This window comes from Crocuta crocuta, unplaced genomic scaffold (genome assembly GCF_008692635.1).
Source record: "Crocuta crocuta isolate KB4526 unplaced genomic scaffold, BGI_CrCroc_1.0 scaffold528, whole genome shotgun sequence".
NCBI lineage: Eukaryota > Metazoa > Chordata > Mammalia > Carnivora > Hyaenidae > Crocuta > Crocuta crocuta.
Genome location: NW_027530010.1, coordinates 396,043 through 419,028, shown reverse-complemented (window position 1 = coordinate 419,028; position 22,986 = coordinate 396,043). Strand labels below are relative to the sequence as shown.

Below are 22,986 nucleotides of genomic sequence, written 5' to 3'. Positions count from 1 at the left end.
TCTTTCTCTCAAAAAAAAAAAAAAGTTAAAAAAAAAAAAAAAAAAAAAAGAATATGGACCTTGAAGTAAGAAAGACCTTTGTGTTTGAATTAGGCTTAACTGTTTACAGACCGTGAGACCTTGGAAAGTGATATAGTTTATCTGTTTTCTTTTCTGTAAAAGGATAATTATTAAAATTATTAAAACTCTCCTATAAAGGGCTTAAATGAGATAAGGTATTATAAAGCACTTTAGCACTAGGCATTTAAGAGCTTAGCCAATAATAAGAGCTCCGTGAATGTTAGCAACTATTACTAATACTCCATCTCTTGGGTTTACTGCTCTTTTCAGTGCTCTTATTAGTTTCCTCTGGCCAGTCTGTGGCTTCCTCCATTTTTTATTTTTGTCATATATTTTGATTAAGAGTGGATTTATTGACCTACATATTGGAAGAGTTTAGATCAGAATCAGCAAACTACTGATTATTTTTGTAAATAAAGTTTTATTGGAACACAGCCACACCCATTTCCTTACACAGTGGAATTGAATAGGTGGCCCACAGAGTCTAAAATATTAACTATCTCGGGCGCCTGGGTAACGCAGTCCATTAAGCGTCTGACTGTGGCTCAGGTCATGATCTTTCAGTTCGTGAGTTCAAGCCCCACATCGGGCTCTCTGCTGACAGCTCAGAGCCTGGAGCCTGCTTTGGATTCTATGACTCCCTTTCTGTCTGCCCCTCTCCTGCTCTCTCTCTTTTTCTCTCTCTCTCTCTCTCAAAAATAAATAAACATTAAAAAAAAATTTTTAAACAGGTGCCTGAGTGGCTCAGTCGGTTAAGTGTCCAACTTTGGTTCAGGTCATGATCTTGTGGTTTGTGAATTCGAGCCCCACATTGAGCTCTGTGCTGACAGCCTGGTGCCTGCTTCAAATTCTGTGTCTCCCCCTCTCTCTCTCTCCACTCCTCCCCCACTCATAGTCGTGCGCGCACTTTCACGCTTTCTTTAAAAAATACACAGGGGTGCCTGGGTGGCTCAGAGGCTGGAGCCTGCCTCAGATTCTGTATCTCCCTCTCTGTCTGGCCCTCCCCTGCTCATGCTCGCTCTCTCCCTCTCTCTCAGAAATAAATAAAAAGAAAATTTAAAAAAAAAAAATCAAAGATAAACATATAAAGAAAAACGTTAAAATAAATAAATAAAATATTTGCTACTTGGCCCTTGACAGAAAAAGCTTGCAGACCCCTGGTCTAGGTCTAGATCACTTTTCCAAGAAAACTGAGCCAGGAAGGAAGTTCTAGAAATCAAAAGGGAGGTAATTAAAATCGACTAAATTTAAATGGACTAGAAGGAATGGGATTTTGTAGCCTGGGGAATAGTAGAAAGAAGATACAGTGACATAGCTGATATGAATTAAGGTGAAGGAAAGCACCATTTGGAGTTGGTTAGGTGATAATAGTACTTACGTAGCTTATTGGGACATTTCATATGGTGGGTATTAAAGGGAAGTACAGATAAGAAAGATTTGCCACCAGGTAGCTTGCATTAAACCTGGAAAATAGGGGTGCCTGGCTGGCTAAGTTGATGGATCATGCGACTGTTGATCTCGGGGTTGTGAGTTTGAGCTCCACGTTGGGCATAGAGATTGCATTTTTAAAAATCTGGAAAATATATGAATTGGTGGGTTTCTTTATTAAACAGTATATTAGTTGTCAAAGTGTGGTCTATGGACTCCTTGGGATTTGAATCCTGAGAGTGTTTCAGAGTCTTGCGATCAAAACTAGTCTATAATAACACAAAGGCTTGTTATTGTTGTTGTTGCCTTTTTTATTGTGTTGACATTTGCACTGATGATCCAGAAGTAATGGTCATTAAAACTGCTGATGCCTGGGGCGCCTGGGTGGCTTAGTCTGTTAAGCGTCCGACTTTCGCTTAGGTCATGATCTCGCGGTTCGTGGGTTCGAGCCCCGCGTCGGGCTCTGTGCTGACGGCCAGCTCAGAGCCTGGAGCCTGTTTCAGATTCTGTGTCTCCCTCTCTCTCTGACCCTCCCCTGCTCACGCTGTCTCTCTCTCTCTCCTAGAAATAAATTAAAAGAAAACAAAACAAAAAAAACAACAACAACTGCTGATGCCTTTGCATGAATCAGAGCAGTGGCACTAAACTGTACTAATATTCATTGTATTCTTCTCTGCTGTACAGTTTAAACTTGCAGTTAAAAAAACAGGTGTAATTTCACTTCAAGAATATTTTGATGGAGTGAAAATGAATTTTACTTTTTCTTGACCCTTCAGAACATGGCGTTTGAATATTTTGTGTGATTAAGTGGGAAGCACTCATGAAGCACTTTTGCTGGGTAGTGAAATACAGCAGTGTCTCAGGGAAAAGTACAGTTGGTTGCAGGCTAACTCGCTGCTTTCTTCGTAGAACCGTTCCTACTTGATGAAGGAATCATCAACGCACTGTGTCAACTTGGGTACTTGACATTCTCGAAAACTTCCAAGGAAAACAACTGATTGTATTTGTGCCCGGTGAAAAAATTAAAATAAAAATTAAACCATGAGTTTGAAAGCTTTTCAGAACTTATTTTATGATGAGATTAGTGGGGACATTACCCAGTGTGATTCGTTTTTATATTGTATAATGAAATATGTCCGCACTTGAAATGTGCTTGACTTAGCGGACCAGAATTTTCCAAATAACAAGTGCATGATGTAAAAAAATCATGTGTGGGTAAAAGATTCATTCAAAGTGTAAGATAAGGGCGCCTGGGTGGCTCAGTCGGTTAAGCTTCCAGCTTTGGTTCAGGTCATGATCTCACTGTTCATGAGTTCAAGTCCCACATCAGGCTCCGTGCTGACAGCTCAGAGCCTGGAGCCTGCTTCAGATTCTTTGTCTCCCTCCCTCTGCTCCTCCCTCACTCATGCTCTGTTGCTGTCCCTCAAAAATAAACAAACATTAAAAAAATTTTTTTAAAGTATAAGATAAGATGGGGCGCCTGGGTGGCGTAGTCGGTTAAGCGTCCGACTTTCACTTAGGTCATGATCTCGCGGTTCGTGGGTTCGAGCCCCACGTCGGGCTCTGTGCTGACGGCCAGCTCAGAGCCTGGAGCCTATTTCAGAGTCTGTATCTCCCTCTCTCTCTGACCCTCCTCTGCTCACGCTGTCTCTCTCTCTCTCTCTCCCCCCCCTAGAAATAAATAAAAATATTTAAAAAAAAAAGTATAAGATAAGATAGACCAATGGATTTTAATGTTACAGTATGAAAAATTCATTGACAAGGTTTCAGATTTCACATTGCAACTAACCATAGGAAACTACTGTGATTTGTTTTGTTAATTGAGGTAAAAGTCACATAACATAGAATTAACCATTTAACTTGTACAATTCAGTGGCATTTAATATAGTTGGCAGTGTTGTGCAACTACCACCTAAATCAAATCCCAAAACAGTTTCATCAACCCAAAGGGAAACCTGTACCCACTGAGCCATCACTACCCATCTCATTCCTTCAGCATCTGGCAACCACTAATGTGTTTCCTGTCTTCATGAAGTATCTCCTCTGGATATTTTATACACATGGAGTCATAGGACATGTGACCTTTCGTGTCTGGCTCCTTTCATGTAGCGTGTTCTTGAGGTTCATTCATGCTATGGTGTATATCATAGCATGAATATACATGCTATGATATTCTTTTTTCTTCCCTGAGTAATGTTCCACTTTAGAAACAGACCATGTTTTGCTTGTCTGTGCATCAGTTGATGGACATTTGGTTTTTCCCCCACCTTTTTAGCTAATGTAAATATTACTGCTATACACATTTTTGTACAAGTTTTTTAAATTTTTTTTAATGTTTTATTTATTTCTGAGAGAGAGAGAGACAGACTGTGTGAGCAGCGGAGGGTCAGAGAGAGAGGAAGATACGGAGTCTGAANTTTACTTTTTTTTTAATTTTTAAATATTTTTTAATTTATTTCAGAGAGAGAGAGCGAGAGAGCCTGTGAGCAGGGGAGGATCAGAGAGAGAGGGAGACACAGAATCTTGAAGCAGCTCCAGGCTCCGAGCTGTCAGCACAGAGCCCGACGCGGGGCTCGAACTCACGAACCGTGAGATCATGACCTGAGCCAAACTCGGACCCTTAACCGACTGAGCCACCCAGGCGCCCCTGTAGAAGTTTTTGATTGAGTCCCTGTTTTTAGTTCTTTTGGGTGTTTACTCGGTAGTTACTGAGTCCTGTGATAATTCTGTTTGGAAGAACCACCAAGCCGCTTTCCGAAGCAGCTGCACCGTTTTGTGTTCCCGCCAGCGGCGTACTGCTCTGGAACTCCCATTTCTCCACATCCTCACCAACACTTACTATTTCCTGTCTTTTTTATTACAGCCATCATAATGGCTGTGAGTTGATGCCTTATTGTGGTTTTAATTTGCATTTCTCTAATGACTCATGATGTTGAGTATCTTTGCATATGCTTAGTAGCCATTAATGTATCTTCTTGTTCAAGTCCTTTGTCTATATGTGTTGAGCTTTGAGTAATATCAAAGACGAAGAAATCCACAGTTCTGATCATTTGAGAAGATTGTTAGAATACCATTCCTTGGTATCAGTATGAACTCATAAGTTTTAACTTGTACACTTATTTATGCACACATGCGCACACACAGATAGAGACAGAAATAGGTATGTGTGTGCGGATTTCCTTTTCCTGAGAGGACTTGGAAGCAGTGACCCGACCATAACAGTGAGCACACTTGACACCAGGTCTTGGTTTCTAGATGCTGTTCTCTGGTGGAAGAAACTTGAGTTCCTTGGAGAAATGACTTAGGGCAGAGAAAAAAATCCTTTGGACCTGAAACATCATGTGAGTACCAGAAAAGAATGAAATGCTAAAACAAACAAAACAAACAAACGGTAAACTAACTTGAAGGAGCTTTTAACAGCTGGATCTGGAACAATTTGAAGAACAAAATAAGGGGCGCCTGGGTGGCTTAGTTGGTTAAGCGTCCAACTTCGGCTCAGGTCATGATCTCACGGTGCGTGTGTTTGAGCCCCGCGTCGGGCTCTGTGCTGAGGGCTAGCTCAGAGCCTGGAGCCTGTTTCAGATTCTGTGTCTCCCTCTCTCTCTCTGACCCTCCCCTGCTCACGCTGTCTCTCTCAGAAATAAATAAAACATTAAAAAAATTTTGAAGAACAAAATAAGTAATGATAGTAATGATTATATAACCCGTGGGATAAAATAAGTATCCCTAAGTCCATAGTGCTATAAGTAAATATTTGAATAAATAAATAAGAGACAGCCATGTATTACAGTAAAATTCAAATTAATAAATGTAGAAGGAATGATGGAAACATTAGTTAAGTACTAATAATTGTTACGGGCAAGCATTGTCTGTGAATGCTAAAATTGGTGGGTGGAAGTTTGATGCAAAATGAGATTTTGTATAGCCTCAGAGTATCTCTTCATAGTAACTTTCAGTGGAGAAACCTGTCAGACACCACCTCCCTCAAGTGATTACAGTTAACATCATCATAAGGCAGCATGTTAACATCATGTACTTCCTGATAGGATACATTGAGAAGGGTACAGTATTGCCTTTGTGATATTTTTGTCAGAAATACATAACTTCAGTCTTACGAGAAAACATCACATTAACCCAGATTTGGGAGCATTTTACAAAAGAACTGGCCACAAAAGTGTGAAGGTGAAGAAAGAGTAAGAAACTGTCACAGTTTGGAGAACAGCAAGTTCAGTGTGGGGCTGCAGAATGAATGTGGAAGCAGCTATGGGAGCCCAGCTGTCTGGGGTTAATTAAGCCAGACATTAATGGGATTTGCAAAAAATGTAAAACAATGACGCTCTTCTCACTATATTGTTCACTTTTTTGAGAAAATAGTTTTTTCTTATAAAGGATATGTCACTCATATTAACTTGGAATGGGGGCTTTTTTTTAATTGAACTAACATTTTAAAAATTCTGTTTTAATTTCTAATATAATGACTGTTGTTAGCTCTTAGCCCACAAACAAAATCTCTTTGGAGCCATTGATTTCTAAAAGTGTACTCTTAAAGGGATCCTGAGACCAAAAAGTTTTGTGAGCCAGGAGAGTGCCTAACAGCTGCAGCAAAGATCCCCAAATACAGTGGCTCAAACAAGATAGAAAGTATCTCTCATGTAATTGCCTGACATTGGTGGTTCTTGTTGCCTGTTGCTTCCTGTGGTAGTTCAGGAACTCAAGTGTCTTGGACATGAACTTGTCTGCTGACCCCCAGGACAGTGGTTCGCATGTGTTAGTGGGTATGCAGAGTCACCGGGAGGGCTTGTTAAAATACAGCTCCTGGTCCCCTTCCCCAGCATTTCTTTATTTTTCTTTCCTTTTTTTCTTTGATTTTTAATTTATTTTTTAATTTATGTCCAAGTTAGTTAGCATATAGTGCAACAGTGATTTCAGGAGTAGATTCCTTAATGCCTCTTACCCATTTAGCCAGTCCCCCCCACCACCACCACTCCAGCAACACTCTGTTTGTTCTCCGTATTTTGAGAGTGTCTTGTTCTCCATATCACACACACCACATCTTCTTTATCCATTCATCAGTTGACATTTGGGCTCTTTCCATACGTTGGCTATTGTTGATAGCGCTGCTATAAACGTTGGGGTGCATGTGCCCCTTCTTTTTTTTTATATATATTTTTATTTATTTCTAGGAGAGAGAGAGAGAGACAGCGTGAGCAGGGGAGGGTCAGAGAGAGAGGAAGACACAGACTCTGAAACAGGCTCCAGGCTCCGAGCTGGCAGTCAGCACAGANAGGGAGTCACAGACTGAAACAGGCTCCAGGCTCTGAGCTGGCAGTCAGCACAGAGCCCGACGCGGGGCTCGAACCCACAAACCGCGAGATCATGACCTAAGCGAAAGTCAGACGCTTAACCGACTAAGTCACCCAGGTGCCCCTGCATGTGCCCCTTCTAAACAGCATACCTGTATCCCTTGGGTAAATACCTAGTAGCGCAATTGCTGGGTCATAGGGTAGATCTATTTTTAACTTTGTGAGGAACCTCCATACTGTTTTCCAGAGTGGCTGCACCAGCTTGCATTCCCACCAGCAGTGCAAAAGAGATCCTTTCTCCGTATCCTCGCCAACACCTGTTGTTGGCTGAGTTGTTAATGTTAGCCTTTCTGACAGGTGTGAGGTGGTATCTCACTGTGGTTTTGATCTGTATTTCCCTGATGATGAGTGATGTTGAGCATTTTTTCATGTGCCGATTGGCCATCTGGATGTCTTCTTTGGACAAGTATCTATTCATGTCTTTTGCCCGTTTCTTTACTGGATTATTTTTTGGCTGTTGAGTTTGATAAGTTCTTCATAGATTTTGGATACTATCTGATAGGTCGTTTGCAAATATCTTCTCCCATTCTGTCTGGTTGCCTTTTAGTTTTGCTGATAGTTTCCTTTGCTTTACAGAAGCTTTTTATTTTGATGAGGTCCCAATAGTTCATTTTTGCTTTTGTTTCCCTTGTCTCCGGAGACGTGTTCAGTTAGAAGTTGCTGCAGCCAAGGTCAAAGTGGTTTTGCCTGCTTTCTCCTTGAGAATTTTTATGGCTTCCTGTCTTACATTTAGGTTTCTCGTCCATTTTGAGTTTATTTTTGTGTGTGGTGTAAGAGAGTGGTCCAAGTTCATTTTTCTGCATGTTGCTGTCCAGTTTTCCCACCACCTTTTGCTGAAGAGACTCTCTTTATTCCATTGGGTAGTCTTTCCTCCTTTGTCAAAGATTATTTGGCCATTTCTGGGTTCTCTATTCTGTTCCACCAATCTAAGTATCTGTTTTTGTGCCATCTTTTTTCTTTTTAATTTTTTTTTTTTTAATTTTGGGGAGAGAGAGAGAGTGCAAGTGGGAAGGGGCAGGGAAAGAGAGATTTCTAAGCAGGTTCTGCCCTGACAGTGCAGAGCCTGATGCAGGGCTTCATTCCCCAAACCATGAGATCATGGTCTGAGCCAAAATCAAGATCATGGTCTGTATGCTTAACCAACTGAGCCACCCAGGCATCCCTACTGGGTGATTTTTTTAAGTGCTAGGAACTTACCTGACAACTGGTGATGTAGCAGTGAACAAAGTAGACTAGTCTTTCACTCCATAGACTTTAAGATTTAGGGGCGCCTGGGTGGCTCAGTTGGTTAAGCTTCTGACTTTGGCTCAGGTCATGATCTCACAGTTCATGGGTTCGAGCCCTGTGTCAGGCTCTGTGCTGCCAGCTCAGAGCCTGGAGCCTGTTTCAGATTCTGTGTCTCCCTCTCTCTCTGACCCTTCCCTAAAATTTTGTTTTTAAAAATTCAGTGTGGGGAGAAAACCCACAATAAGCAAATGCACATATACTATGTGGGAAAAAACCATAGTGGAGGTGTGCCTGGTCGGCTCAGGCAGAGGAGCGTGTGATTCTTGATATCAGGGTTGTGAGTTTGAGCTCCATGTTGTGTGTAGAGCTTACTTAAAAATAAAATCTTCAAAAAAAAGTGGAGTTTAGGTGCCTTCGTTTGTAGTTTTAAGTAGTCAGATCCATGCTATTCTACCTAAGAAGAGCTTAAGACAGTTTCTAATTCAGTGTCATATATGTATGTAATTTTTGCCACTTTAATTTGGAGAAGTGAGGGGCGCCTGGGTGGCTCAGTCAGTTAAGCGTCTCACTTCAGCTCAGGTCATGATCTCACGGTTCATGGGTTAAAGCCCCACGTCAGGCTCTGTGCTGACAGCTAGCTCAGAGCCTGGAGCCTGTTTCGGATTCTGTGCCTCCTACTCTCTCTGACCCTCCCCTGCTCACCCTGTCTCTCTCAGAAATAAATTAAAAAAAAACCAAAAAACAAAAAAAAACATTAAAAAAATTTAATTTGGGGAAGTGAGTCTTGGCTCAGCAGGAAGTTGGTAAACGTGAATTGTACTTTTCTTTGGACCCCAGCTTCTTTCTTTACAAGCTGGATGCTTTTGCAACAGCTTTAGGGATATTTGCAGTAGTCTGCCAGCATCTTTATAGTTGTGTCTGATTGTTTTCTCTGGCCAGATTTATTTCCAACTTGCCAGATATATTGTTAGTAGAATAAGCACGTTAGGGCTGGATATGTTGTGTTTCTATCCTGTAGGGAGAGTAGGGTGGTCTCTTTTGATGCTGTGTTACTTAAATCTTCTTTTAATGGGAAATTGTTAATAGAACTCAGATATCCACAGCGATGCATACTCTTTTCAAGCCCTTGTTCACACCTTTACTATTCCACCAGTTCCTGGATCCTAGAGATTGCAACCACTAGAACTGTGTGGAAGCAGTCTCTAAAATGACCCAGTGAGGGGTGCCCAGGTAGCTCAGTTGGTTGAACATCTGACTCTTGATTTCAGTTCAGGTAATGATCATGGGATCAAGCCCCGTGTCAGGCTCCGCACTGAGATTGTCTCTCTCTCCCTCTCTTTCCCTCCCATGCATGTACTCTCACTCTCTCAATATAGAAATAAAGATATAAAATACTCCAATGGAATGGTACATTTGGAGATAATTTCATCTTTGTAGCATCTAAGGTGAAACCTGTTGTATAACCATTTTCTTTATCCCTTAGGGGCTCTTAGGCCCATCTGAGGAATTTGTTTTGCAGTTTGGTTTATATGTATGTAAATTCCTTTTGGGAGTTGAAATAGAGAGGTTACATTCTGGAAAAGTGCAGAGTTAATTGCTGGGAATGATTGGCTGTAAGAGGCATTAGGAAGCTTGGAAGGAGCTCAGCTGTCTGGTTTGCATTTGGGTAGGCTCACTGCAGAGACGGGCCACTGCTCCTGCTCGGCAGGACCTGGAAGTGCAGTTTGCTCCCAGTTTGGTGGGAGATAAGTGGCTGTTCATTTTGCTGTATAGTTGCAGGTAGAGGGCACTCCCCACCCGCCCCCATCTCTGAGACACTGGTGAGATAGGATGTACAGGAATGGTTATGTCTGTCGCTTTGAAGTAGGTGAATTGTCATTGAGAAGCTGTAGTAGGTCTACTCTTTGTGGAATAAGTAGATAGCTAAGCTACCGCTTACAGTATTCTCCCTTCTCTGTTAGGACTAATTTAGTATATAGAGCTGTAAATAGAATTGCAAACATTCTTGAAGGATATTCTGGAGAAATTTTTGTGAGGTTAGACTCTTGTGAGATTTTCCAGTGGCATGTGGGTCACTGCTGTGACCACCCCCAGCTCCTGTTCCCTCAAAATTAGAAATGTGGTTACTCTCACAGACCGTGAATTCAGACGCCTCTGGCTTTTATTCGTCTGTTTATGAGTGTGTGGGTGTGGTAAATACAGGCTTTGTGTGTGGCAGTGCCGCTGTTTTCATATATCATACCTGTGGAAGATAATAATTGAATAAAAGTCTTTACTGACAGAACAGAGCGTTACTGGTGACCACCATCAGTGAAATAAAGCTGGCACCACTTGCTGTCGCTGGTGTGGTAGAAGGTGCGTGTCCTGGGCACTAGAATTAGATCTGGGTTTTAGCCGTGACTTTCCTATAGTGTGTGACCTTCAGCAGGTTTATTTAGTCTTTCTGAGTCTCAGTTATCTCATTCATATGATGGGTGGGGAAAATACGGACTACATAGGAATGTGCTGAAAATTAAGTGAAATACTGTTTCTGTGGTTCTTAGTCTACAGTTTTGGTATTTAGACACCATCCAACTGTTCTCCTGTTTTGCCTTCCTCTTTGTCCCCAAAAACACCTTGCTGCTTTTCTTCCCACTGAAGTGTATTTTCCCCCAACTGTTTTCAGAGTTTTGTGTGATGAATGTATCACCTGAAAAATGGTTTATCTGAGAAGAGGCTCTCCTGAACAAGTGTGTACAAAATGTATCTAGGAGATTTTTTTCTCGGCAGGGTAAAAAATCTCTACTATTCAGAACTCTTCTTCCACCCGTTGTTATTAGTGCCCTGGGATGAAACATGAAAAATATATTTTTTTGGTTCTCCCTTTAAGTGTTATCTTAATAATATTCCTACAGAGGGGCGCCTGTGTGGCTCAGTCAGTTAAGCGTCCAACTTTGGCTCAGGTCATGATCGCATAGTCTGTGAGTTCGAGCCCCGCGTCAGGCTCTGTGCTAACAGCTAGCTCAGAGCCTGGAGCCTGCTTCAGATTATGTGTCTCCCTCTTGCCCTCCCCCACTCACTGTCTCTGTCTCTCCAGATAAAGACATTTAAAAAAACAATCTAGGGGCGCCTGGGTGGCATAGTCGGCTGAGCGTCCGACTTTCACTTAGGTCATGATCTCGCGGTTCGTGGGTTCGAGCCCCGCGTCGGGCTCTGTGCTGACTGCCAGCTCGGAGCCTGGAGCCTATCTCGGAGTCCATATCTCCCTCCCTCTCTGACCCTCCCCTGCTCACGCTGTCTCTCTCTCTCTCCTAGAAATAAATTAAAAAACCTTAAAAAAATTAAAAAAAAAAACAATATGCATTTCGTTACATTTGTTTCATGATATGTAGCATATGCATATTTTTTCTAAACCATTTTAAAGTAAATAATTTACTTCTAAACACTTAAGGTTTGCTGTATTAGGGAGAATAATGCCCCATCTCCCAAGATACCCACATCCTAATTGCTAGAACCTATGAATATGTTCCATTTTCCTGGCAAAGCAAAATGAAGACAACAGATTGAATTAAGGTTGCTAATCAGCTGACCTTAAAATATGGGTGTTACTCTGGATTATCCAGGTGGACCCAGTGTAATCACCAGGGTCCTTTAAATAGAAAAACGCAAAAGAGAGTCAGAAAGCTGGCAGCTTGAAGAGTAGGGGCCCGACGCTGGCAGCTTTAAAGGTGGAGAAACGGCCGTGAGCCGAGGAGGGCAGGCAGTGTCTACATGGAGATGGCAAGAAAGTGGATTTTCCTTTAGAGGTTCCAGCAGAAATGTAGAAGATCTACTTACTGATGCCCTGGATTTAGCCCAGTGAGATCCATGTCAAACTTCTGACCTCCAGGCTACACGATAATAAATTGGATTGTTTAAGCCACTTTGTGATAGTTTATTACACACAGCCATAGAAAACTTAGACAGTTGCTTCTTCAGAAAACAAGAGGGGCGCCTGGGGGGCTCAGTTGGTTAAGCATCCGACTTTGGCTCAGGTCATGATCTCACAGCTCATGAGTTCAAGCCCCGCGTTGGGCTTTGTCCTGACAGCTCAGAGCCTGGAGCCTGTTTCAGATTCTGTGTGTCCCTCTCTCTCTGACCCTCCCCTGCTCATGCTGTCTCTATCTCTGTCTCAAAAATAAATAAAACATTAAATTTAAAAAAAAAAAAAAAACCAAGAACAATTTCCTGTTCAACCACAGTATTTTTTTAAACATCAACTTTAGAAGACACCAGTCTCCTCTATTTGAAACATGTCCTACATTTTAGATTTGCTGTATTTCCATATGGTATTTAGCTTGCTTTCTTATTTTCTGTTTTTCCTGTAAAATGTACTTAACTGTAAAGGTTATATGCTCTTGACAAAAATACTTCATGGGAGATGCTTTATACTTCATACTGCATCATATCAGGGAGCATATCATATCTGATAGTCTCACTTTTTACACTGCCTTTTTTTCTTTTTTTTTTAAAATTTTTTTTTAATGTTTTATTTATTTCTAGGTAAGAGAGAGAGAGACAGCATGAGCAGGGGAGGGTCAGAGAGAGAGGGAGTCACAGACTGAAACAGGCTCCAGGCTCTGAGCTGGCAGTCAGCACAGAGCCTGACGTGGGGCTCGAACCCACGAACTGTGAGATCATGACCTAAGCAAAAGTCGGACGCTTAACCGACTAAGCCACCCAGGCACCCCACACTGCCTTTTTTTCTTTTCTTTTCTTTTCTTTTTTAATTTATTTCTAGGAGAGAGAGAGCGTGAGCAGGGGAGGGTCAGAGAGAGAGGGAGTCACAGACTGAAACAGGCTCCAGGCTCTGAGCTGGCAGTCAGCACAGAGCCTGACGTGGGGCTCGAACCCACGAACCGCGAGATCATGACCTAAGCGAAAGTCGGACGCTTAACCGACTAAGCCACCCAGGCGCCCCACACTGCCTTTTTTTCTTAAGTTTATTTATTTTGAGTGAGAGCAAGCAGGGGAGAGGGGCAGAGAGAGAATCCCAAGCAGGCTCCATACCCAACGTGGAACCTGACGCAGGGCTTGATCTCAGAACCATGTCATTCATGACCTGAGCTGAAATCAAAAGCCCGACGCTTAACCAGGGTGCCTGGGTTGACTCCATCTATTGAGCGTCCGACCTCAGCTCAGGTCATGACTCGTGGTTTGTGAATTCAAGCCCCACATCAGGCTCACTGCTGTCAGTGCAGGGCTGGTTTTGGATCCTCTGACCCCCTCTCTTTCTGCCCCTCCCCCACTTGCTCTAAAAAATGAATAAACATTAAAAAAAAAAAAGTCAGACACTTAACCAACTGAGCCACCCAGGTGCCCCTGTTTATTTGAAGCCAAGAGGCCTATCTGCTCTGAAAAGATACTAAGGTAGTTATTATGATTATAAAATTTACACTTTCAGATCATCACTTTTGACCTGGCAAACCATATAACTCTAAAGCCCCTTGCAAAACACCTGATGATGCTGGATAAAATGTAACAAATTTTTCTTTTCTTTTTAAAACACTTCCTTTTAAATGCATAGCTGAGGGGCACCTGGGTGGCTCAACCAGTGTGTCCAACTTCGGCTCAGGTCATGCTCTCACAGCTTATGAGTTCAAGCCCCGAATCGGGCTCTGTGCTGACAGCTCAGAGCCTGGAGCTGCTCCAGTTTCTGTGTCTCCCTCTCTCTCTCTGCCTCTCCCTTGCTCTCTGTTTCTCTCTCAAAAATAAATAAATATTAAAAATTAATAAATGCATAACTGAGCCTGAAAGAAATAAGGAAAATCATCAGGGACAACAAATGAAAGGCAAACTGAGAATGAGCAGTGTGTATGTGACTTAATGCTGTGACAGTTCTGGCGCTTTTCTAGTCTCAGTAACCAACAGACTTGGTTTTAATGCTTATGAGGGTTCCAGAAAGACTGCGTTAGGCCTAAATGGAGCACAGTTAGAGATGAGAATCCTCATAGAAGACTGGGAGCCTTACAAAAATTTTTTTAGTTTGTTTTTTTGGGAGAAACAGCAGGGGCAGAGAGAGAGAAACAAACAGAGAATGCTAGGCAGGCCCTGGACTGTCAGCACAGAGCCTGATGTGGGGCTCAAACTCATGAACCACGAGATCATGACCTGAGCTGAAATCATGTGTAGACACTTAATTGACTGAGCCACCCAGGCATCCCAAGGCTGGGAGCCTTAAAGGCTCCGTGCTCAGGAAAAAGAAGTGACCTTAAAAAATTCCACCCCCTTGGTTCAGAGAATCAAGGAAACTTGTACTCTGGGTTCTGATTAGGGATTGGTGGGAATATCCCCCTGAAAATTTAAGTATGGGCCTACCCTCCTATGGGGTACAATTATTTTTGTCTTGATATCCCCAAACTGAGAAGTAAATACAAAAAATTATTCAGAACTATTTATACTCTTTGGGTAACTGGCAGGAACGTATGGAAAACTACTCTGAAAGAACAGGCCCACAATCCAAACCCTTGAAGTCTCAATGAAGACAAAGCTCACAATAAAAAAATAACAAAAAAAAAATTCCGTTATCACGGACAGGAGTCACTGTTACAAAAATCAGTAGGAACTGAGACTTCAGATGAAAAAAAAATCTCTTTATTACAGTTTATAAAATAAGTATATTTAAATTGTTAAGTACAAAGATTTTGAAAGAGTAGAAAAATGCTTTGGGGGAGACACTTGAAAAATAAGCCAAATTTCTAAAAATGCAGAATATGGCCTTCTATTCAGCAGGTATTTAGTACATTTTATGGGCCACGTACTGAATAAAATAGAAAAGAAACTGCCAAGGAGCTTAATATTTTCATGGGTGGGAAACAGACCACCAAATATAAATGTGGAATATTAGTCATAAAAAAGGAAATCTTGCCATTTGCGACAACATGAATGGATCTTGAGGGCATTATGCTAATTGAGATAAGTGAGAGAGAAAGATACCGTCTCCTATGTGGAATCTAAACACAACAAAACAAAAAACTGAACTCACAGAAAACAGGTTAATGGTTGCTGATGGGGGTGAGAGGATGAAATGGGGGAAGCTGGTCAAAAGGTACAAACTTTTAGTTACAAATTAATAAGTTACAGAGATGCTTGTTAATCCATGGAGATGCATTGGATGGCATGGTGTGACCATAGCTAATAATACTGTATTTTTTTTAATTTTTAAAAACGTTTTATTTATTCCTGAGAGAGACAGAGGCAGCATGAGCAGGGGAGGGTCAGAGAGAGAGGGAGACACAGAATCTGAAGCAGGCTCCAGGCAGCACAGAGCCCGACGCGGGGCTCAAACCCACGAACGTGAGATCATGACCTGAGTCGAAGTCGGACGCTCAACCAACTGAGCCACCCAGGTGTCCCCATAATACTGTATTATAATTTAGAAGTTGCTAAGCAAGTGGATCTGAAAAGTTCTTACCACAAGAAAAAAACTGGATGGTGATGGATAGTAAGACTTATTGTGGCAATTACTTAATATATATAAATATCAGATCATTACATATGAAATTAATATAGTGTTACATGCAAATTATATCTGTTTTAAAAAAGCATAAATGATCCTGAATTACACTGAGAACCCAGATATATGAAGTCCTGAAAGCCAAATGAAGAGAAAGGAATACTGATTTGTTTAAATAGTGGTGAAAATTCAAGTAAAATGAGGACTGATTTTAAAAATAAATTGAGGGGAAAAAAACTGTTGGATTTGGTAGCACGAAGTTGATTGGAAAAGATGGTTTCTTCATGTTGATGGAACAAAATCTGAGCTGAAGTAGTTTCAAGAGAAAGTGGAAACAGTATAGAAAACACTTTTGAGGAATTTGCTGTAAGGTATGTAGGGAAACGGGGCAATAAATGGAATAGGACAAGAAGTCATGGGAAAATTTTCCCAAGGTAGAAATTGTACACCAAATTGGTGTGAAGAGATGGAATGATTCGCAACATTGGCTGAATAACAGAATCAACTAGGGAGTTTTCTTTTTTCGTTTTCTTTTTTTTTAGTGTATGTATGCGCATGAGCAGTGGAAAGGCAGAAAGGGGAGAGAGCAATCCGAGCAGGTCCCGCACTCTCAGTGCGGAACCCAACAGAGGGGTCCATCACACAAACCTGAACCAGAGTCAGGAGTCGCACGCGTAACTTACTAAGCCACCCAGGAGCCCCGCAGCTAGGGAGTTTTATTAAAGCACGGATGCTTGAGTCTCATGGCAGACCAATTCAATCAGAATCTTTAGTAATAGGATCAGTTTGGTATCAGTTTGTACTTTTTTTTTTTTTATAGTTCCTCAGATGATTCTAATGTGTATTCAAAGTCGATCTGTTCTGCAGTAGATTAGGGAAATTAAAAACTCAGAAGACGTGTTTGTTAAACAGCATATTCAACATGGCGGAAGAGAGAATAAGGAGCCACAGGGGAAGGTTACCATAGACTATCACACTGAGATAGAAAGAAATGGAAAATATGAAAAAAAAAATTTGAGACCCAAGATGAGACCCAGAATAAGATGACCTAAGATACATCTCATAGGGGTTCTAGGAGAGAATAGAGGAGAATGGAGTTGATGATAATATTCAAAGAGATCATGGCTGAGAATTTTCCAGAATTGTTAAGTATATGAATCTTAAGGAAAGTACACCTAATCCTCAAAGGATCAATAAAACAAAACACATTAGAATGCATGAGTGATTCTAAGTTTTGTAGAATGTCAAAGACAAAGAAAGAACTTAGGAAAGCAACCAGGGAGGAAAAAAGATTTCCACAAAGGAATGAAAATTAGACTTAAACCAAACTTCTCAACAAGAAAATGCCAGGAAAGTATTTTCAAAGTACACAGAACAGATAACTGAACTAGAACTCTCTTCTCATTCCAGAATGAGGAGAAAATAAACATTTTCAGAGGAATTTGATCATCTTTAGCAACTATGTATTCTACTAAAAGAACTAATAAAGGATATTATCAGGAAAAGAGAATTTGAATCCACTAAGATTGGCAGGACAAAAAGAAATTTGTGGGTAAATCTAAATTAGGTTTTACGAGGGCGCCTGGGTGGCTCAGTCAGTTGAGCGTCCAACTTTGGCTCAGGTCATGATATCACGGTTCAGTTTGTGGGTTCGAGCCCCGTGTCAGGCTCTGTGCTGACAGCTCAGAGCCTGGAGCCTGTTTCAGATTCTGTGTCTCCCTCTCTCCCTGACCCTCCCTTGCTCACGCTATCTCTCTCTCAGAAATAAATAAAAAACAATTTAAAAAATAGTAAATAAATAAATTAGGTTTTACTATATATAAAACACACTAATTATGAGTAACTTGATAGGAACTCAAAAACAAAAATAGGGTTGAAATAAAACAGAGAAAATGCAATAAAGAAAATTTAAAGTCCAGTCAATAGAAGGCATAAAAGACCAAAAAAGAAAGAACAAAGCAAGATAGTAGAATGAAAATGGTAGAAATAAAACCAAACATATTAGTAATCGTGATAATATATTTAATCAACTGAGCCACCCAGGCACCTCTATCGTGATAATAAATTTAAATGAACTAAACTAGGCAGCTAAAAAAAAACCTATCAGGCTGAATGGAAAAACAAATTCAAGTACATACTGTAAAAAAGGCACAGAAGTTTTTTTAAAAAGGCACAGATATTGAAAGTAAGAATGGAAAGATGTTTCAGGTAAATATAACCAGAAAGTTGATTAACTTTGGACAAAATAAGGTTTGAGGCCATAATTAGAGGAACTTTTAAGGTACAAGTAAATATAAATTGTGGAGGAGAACTTTGATAAAGAAAATTTCAAATGACTAAACAAGTCTTTATTTCATCTTTGTTTTTAAAAGACTTTTTAAGATTTTAAATTTTTTTAAAATCAGAGAAGAGGGAGACACAGAATCTGAAGCAGGCTCCAGGCTCTCAGCTGTCAGCACAGAGCCCAATGTGGGGCTCAGACTCATGAGCCATGAGATCATGACCTGAGCTGAAGTCAGATGCTTAACCGACTGAGCCACCCAGGCACCCCTACGATTTTTATTTTAAATACAATCTACCCCCCAATGTGGGGCTCGAACTCACGACCCCAAGATCAAGAATCAGTCACACGCTCTACTGACTGAGGCAGCCAGGCACCCCTGTTTTTTAAAAGATATGTTTTGATGAGTATGATATTCTAGGTTGTCGGATTTTTTCTTTTACTCACTGTCTGTTGCACTGTTTCCAATAAGAAATCTGATGTCCTTATTTTTATATAACATGTCTTCCTTTCCCTCCCCCTGTCCTGCCTGCTTTTAAAGTTCTGTAGTAGTTCTGTGCAATTTAATTATGATGTCCCTTGGTATAGTTTTCTTCATGTTTCTTGTGCTCAGGACTTATTGAGATTTTTGAATTTGTAGGTTTGTAGTTTTCATGGTTAATTTTTAGCCATTATTTATTCATATATTTTTTCTGTCCACTCTCATCTTCTCTGTTTCAGGGGCTCCAGTTATCCTATATTAGGCTGCTTAAAGTTGTCCCCTCATCCCCTAATACTCTTTCTTAATCATTCCCTTTTCTATTTTTTTTTTCAAGTTTATTTTTTGAGAGAAAGGGAGAATGAACTGAGGAAGGTCAGTGAGAAAGGGAGACAAAGGATCTGAAGCAGGCTCTGTGCTGACATTAGAGAGCCTGATGTGAGGCTCGAATTGATGAATGGTGAGATCATGACCTGAGCTGAAGTCAGACACTTAACCAACTGAGCCACCCAGGTGCCCTGCATTCTTTGTTCTGTCTTTGGTTTGGGGCAATTTTTATTACTAGGTCTTCTGGTTCATTAAATCTTTTTTTTCTCTGATAGCTAATCTGCTATTAATATCATCCATTGTGTTCTTTAACATCTTTATTGAGATACATTTTACGTGCCACAAAATTCACCTATTTAGAGTGTACAGTTTAATGGTTTTAGTATATTCAGAGTTGTGCAATCCCCACAGTCTAAGATTAGAACATTCTCATCACCCCAAAAAGAAACCCCTGACCCATTACCAGACATTCCCCTTTTTTTTTTGTTTAATTTTTTTTAATGTTTTATTTATTTCTAGGAGAGAGAGAGAGAGAGAGACAGCGTGAGCAGGGGAGGGTCAGAGAGAGAGGGAGTGACAGACTCTGAAACAGGCTCCAGGCTCTGAGCTGGCAGTCAGCACAGAGCCCGACGCGGGGCTCGAACCCACGAACCGCGAGATCATGACCTAAGCGAAAGTCGGATGCTTAACCGACTAAGCCACCCAGGCGCCCCAGACATTCCCCATTTTGACCCTCTCTTCAGCTCTAGGCAACACTAGTCTTTCGGTTCCCATAGATTTGCCTAGTCTGGATTTTTCATGGAAATGGAATCATACAATATATGGCCTTTTGTGACTGACTTCCTTCACTTAGGTAATGTTTTCAAGGTTCATGTATGTTGTAATTCTTTTCTTTTTGAACTTTATTTTGAGAAAGAAAGCACAGATGGGGAAGGGGTAGAGAGAGGTGAGACAGAGAAACCCAAGCAGGCTCCACACTGTTAGCATAGAGCCCAATGTGGGGTTCAGACTTAACAAATTGTGAGATCATGACCTGAGCCAAAGTTGTCAGATGCTTAACTTTCTGAGGCATCCAGGTGCCTCTTTTATGTTATAATTCTTATCAGTACTCCATTCTTTTTTGTGGCTGTATAATATTCCATTGTACAGATCTACCATATTTTGTTTGTCAGGTGGTGGACATTTGGGCTATTTCCACTTTTCAGCTATTCTGAATAATGCTGCTGTGAACATTGGTGTACAGGTTTTTGCATGGGAATAATGTTTTCAGTCCTCTTGGGTGTATACCTAGCATTGGAATTTGTGGATTATATGGTAACTCTACATTTAACTTTAGGAGGAACTGCCAAGCTTGTTTCCAAAGTGATTGTACTGTTTTACATTCCCACCAGCAGTGTGTGAAGGTTCCGGTTTCTCTGTGTGTTCCTCAATACTTACTTTTTTGTGATAGCCATCTTTCTGCAGCTCTCACCTCCGTGGTACTCTGCCCTTTTTGAAATCTAGCTGATTTTGTCTCACTGCACCCACATCTCCTGGGTGGGCGCCACAAGACGCCTTGCTCTGCCTCAGGTCCCCCTGTCCATACCATGCCCTCAGAACTCTCAAGACAAGAAATGAGGACAGTTGGCTAGCTCACCTCATTTGCTTCTGGTTCCTGCGGGATCCCTGCCTTTGTTGTCTGATGTCCAGTGTCTTGAAAACCCTCAATTTATGTATTTTGCTGGGGGTGGGGGAGATTTGTTATTTCAGGTGGGAAGTTAAATCCAGCCCAGCCCATGTTAACACCATCTTGGCCAAAAGTGGACTTGGCATCATTAAATATCAGCAAATTGATGCCTAATTGTTGAACTGGAGAATGGGTTACTAAACTGTATATATTTGCTGTGGTGTTCCACAGCAGTTAAAACAAATGAACTAGAGCTTCATGCATTCACTTGGATAAATTTTAAATATTAAAAAAATTGAACATTGAAAGGCAAATGAAAAAGGATATGTACACGCACTATTTTTTTTAAAGTTAACTTATTGTGAGAGAGAGAATGAAAGTGAGGGAGGGGCAGAGAGAGGGGGAGAGAGAATCCCAAGCAGTCTCCACACTGTCAGCACAGAGCCTGACATGGGGCTCAAAACCCACGAACTGCGAGATCATGACGTGAGCTGAAGTCAGGAGTCCAGGATTTAACCGACCAAGCCACCTGGGTGCCCCTTATAGGAGCTACTTTTTAAGTTATAATAATATACAAACTATACATTATTTAAGGATATATAATAATCTTATAAAAATATTCATGGAGGGGCACCTGGGTGGCTTAGTTGGTTAAGTGTCCGACTTTTGCTTAGGTCATGATCTCGCGGTTCGTGAGTTCGGGCCCCGCGTCGGGCTCTGTGCTGACTGCCAGCTGAGAGCCTGGAGCCTGTTTCAGTCTGTGACTCCCTCTCTCTCTGACCCTCCCCTGCTCACGCTGTCTCTCTCTCTCTCTCTCCTAGAAATAAATAAAACATTAAAAAAAAATTCATGGAAATGATAAATCCATCATAGTGCCTTTGGGGAGAGAAGAAGAGAGGGTAGAGAATGGTTTGGAGATGAAGTTACACAGGGTGCTTTGACTGTGTCTGTGGTGTTGAATTTCTGTCTCTCTGCCCCACCCTGCTCTTTCTCTCTCCCTCTCTCTCTCAAAATAAATAAACTTTAACCAGAAGTGGGGAAAAGACAAGAACAGAGGGTTTTCACAAAGGAGGATTTACATGTGGCAGATAAACACATAAAAAGATAATCAACATCATTTGCCGTTAGAGAAATGCATGTGAAAGCTGGAGTGAGGTATCACTACAGACCTCTGAGAACGGCTCAGATAATGACAGCACCAAATGCCAGTAAGGATGTGGAGAAACTGCGCTTCTTAAGCACTGCTTACAGGAGCACATGACGATATGACTACACTGGAAAACAGATTAGTGGCTTCTTCTAAAACTACACATTGTGGCACCTGGGTGGCTCAGTTGGTTAAGCATTCAAATCGTGATTTCGGCTCAGGTCATGATATCTCAGTTCATAAGTTCAAGCCCCGTATTGGTCTCGGGCCTGCTTGGAATTCTCTCCCTCTCTCTCTCTCTGCTCTTTCCCCATTCGTTCTCTCTCTCTAAATAAATAAACTTTAAAAATTTTTAACTAAACATAATTTGCTATATTACTGAGCAGTCACTCTCTTAAGCGTTTATCCCAGAAAGATGAAAGCTTATGTTTCTGCAAAAACTTGTATATAAATGTCCATCATAGCTTTATTTATTATAGCAAACAAAACAAAACTAGAAACAACTCTGTTGTCCTTCGGCAGGTGAATAAATATGGTACTCCTGATCTCTGCTCAGGTCTTACTCTTACAGTCATGAGTTCAAGCCCCGTGTTGGTTTCCATACTCGGCATGGAGTCTACTTAGTTAGACCCAAATCTGAAAATTCCCCTTAACTCCATGTTGTGACCATTTGGAAGATGGGTCAGAGAGAGAAAAATCAGTAAGAAAAAATATTGGAAACAAATGAAAATTTTTGCTCACTTACTAATATTTGTTTAAAAGTCTTCAGATTTGGGGCACCTGGGTGGCTTGGTTGGGCGTCCGACTTCATCTCAAGTCATGATCTCAATGGCTCGTGAGTTTAAGTCCTGCATCCAGCTCTGTGCTGACAGCTCAGAGCCTGGAGCCTGCTTCAGATTCTGTGTCTCCTTCTCTCTCTGCCCCACCCCCTCTTCAGTTCTGTGTCTCTCTCTCTCAAAAATAAATAAACATTTAAAAAATTAAAAAATTGGGGCTCTTGGGTGGGTCAGTCTTGGTTAAGCACCTGACGTTGGCTCAGGTCAGGATCTCATGGTTCATGGGTTCAAGCCCCATGCCAGGCTTTGTGCTGACAGCACGGAGCCTGGAACCTGCTTTGGATTCTGTACCTCCCTCTCTCTCTGCCACTCCCCAACTCGTACTCTGTCCCTCTCTTTCAAAAATAAGTAAACATTTTTAAAAATTGTTTTTAATTAAAAAATAAAAAGTCTTTAGATTTGGGGGTGCCTTGCAAATGACTCTTGATCTCAGAGTCGTGAGTTCAAGCCCTGTGTTGGGTGTAGAGATTACTAAAAAAATAAAGTCTTTAGATTAAGGCAAGTATTAGAATTCATGAGAAGGGTATATTTATTTTATATATAGTAAAACCTTGGATTTTGAGTAACTTGTTCTGCTAATGTTCCGAAAGATGAGCAAACATTTCTAATACATTTTAACTTGATAAACAAGCTGTGTCTTGCCCTGTGAGTAGTAAGTCACACCGAACGTCACATGATCACAACTGAGCCACTGGTTCT

At 41.2% G+C, this 22,986-nt stretch overlaps 1 protein-coding gene across 4 annotated transcripts in view; it reads left to right on the top strand.

The window, feature by feature from the left end:
* GATAD2B (GATA zinc finger domain containing 2B) overlaps positions 1-22,986 on the top strand; it is an 83,824-nt gene that overhangs the window by 37,746 nt on the left and 23,092 nt on the right. For 2 of the 4 annotated variants that reach the window (XM_077764108.1, XM_077764105.1), the window contains exon 1: positions 4,767-4,829. The exons of the other annotated variants lie outside the window; for them this stretch is intronic. In XM_077764108.1, the coding sequence (XP_077620234.1) occupies positions 4,828-4,829 (2 nt within the window). In that variant the 5' untranslated portion in view covers positions 4,767-4,827. Of the gene's footprint in view, positions 1-4,766; positions 4,830-22,986 lie in introns of those variants that run through there. 4 annotated transcript variants of the gene reach the window in all.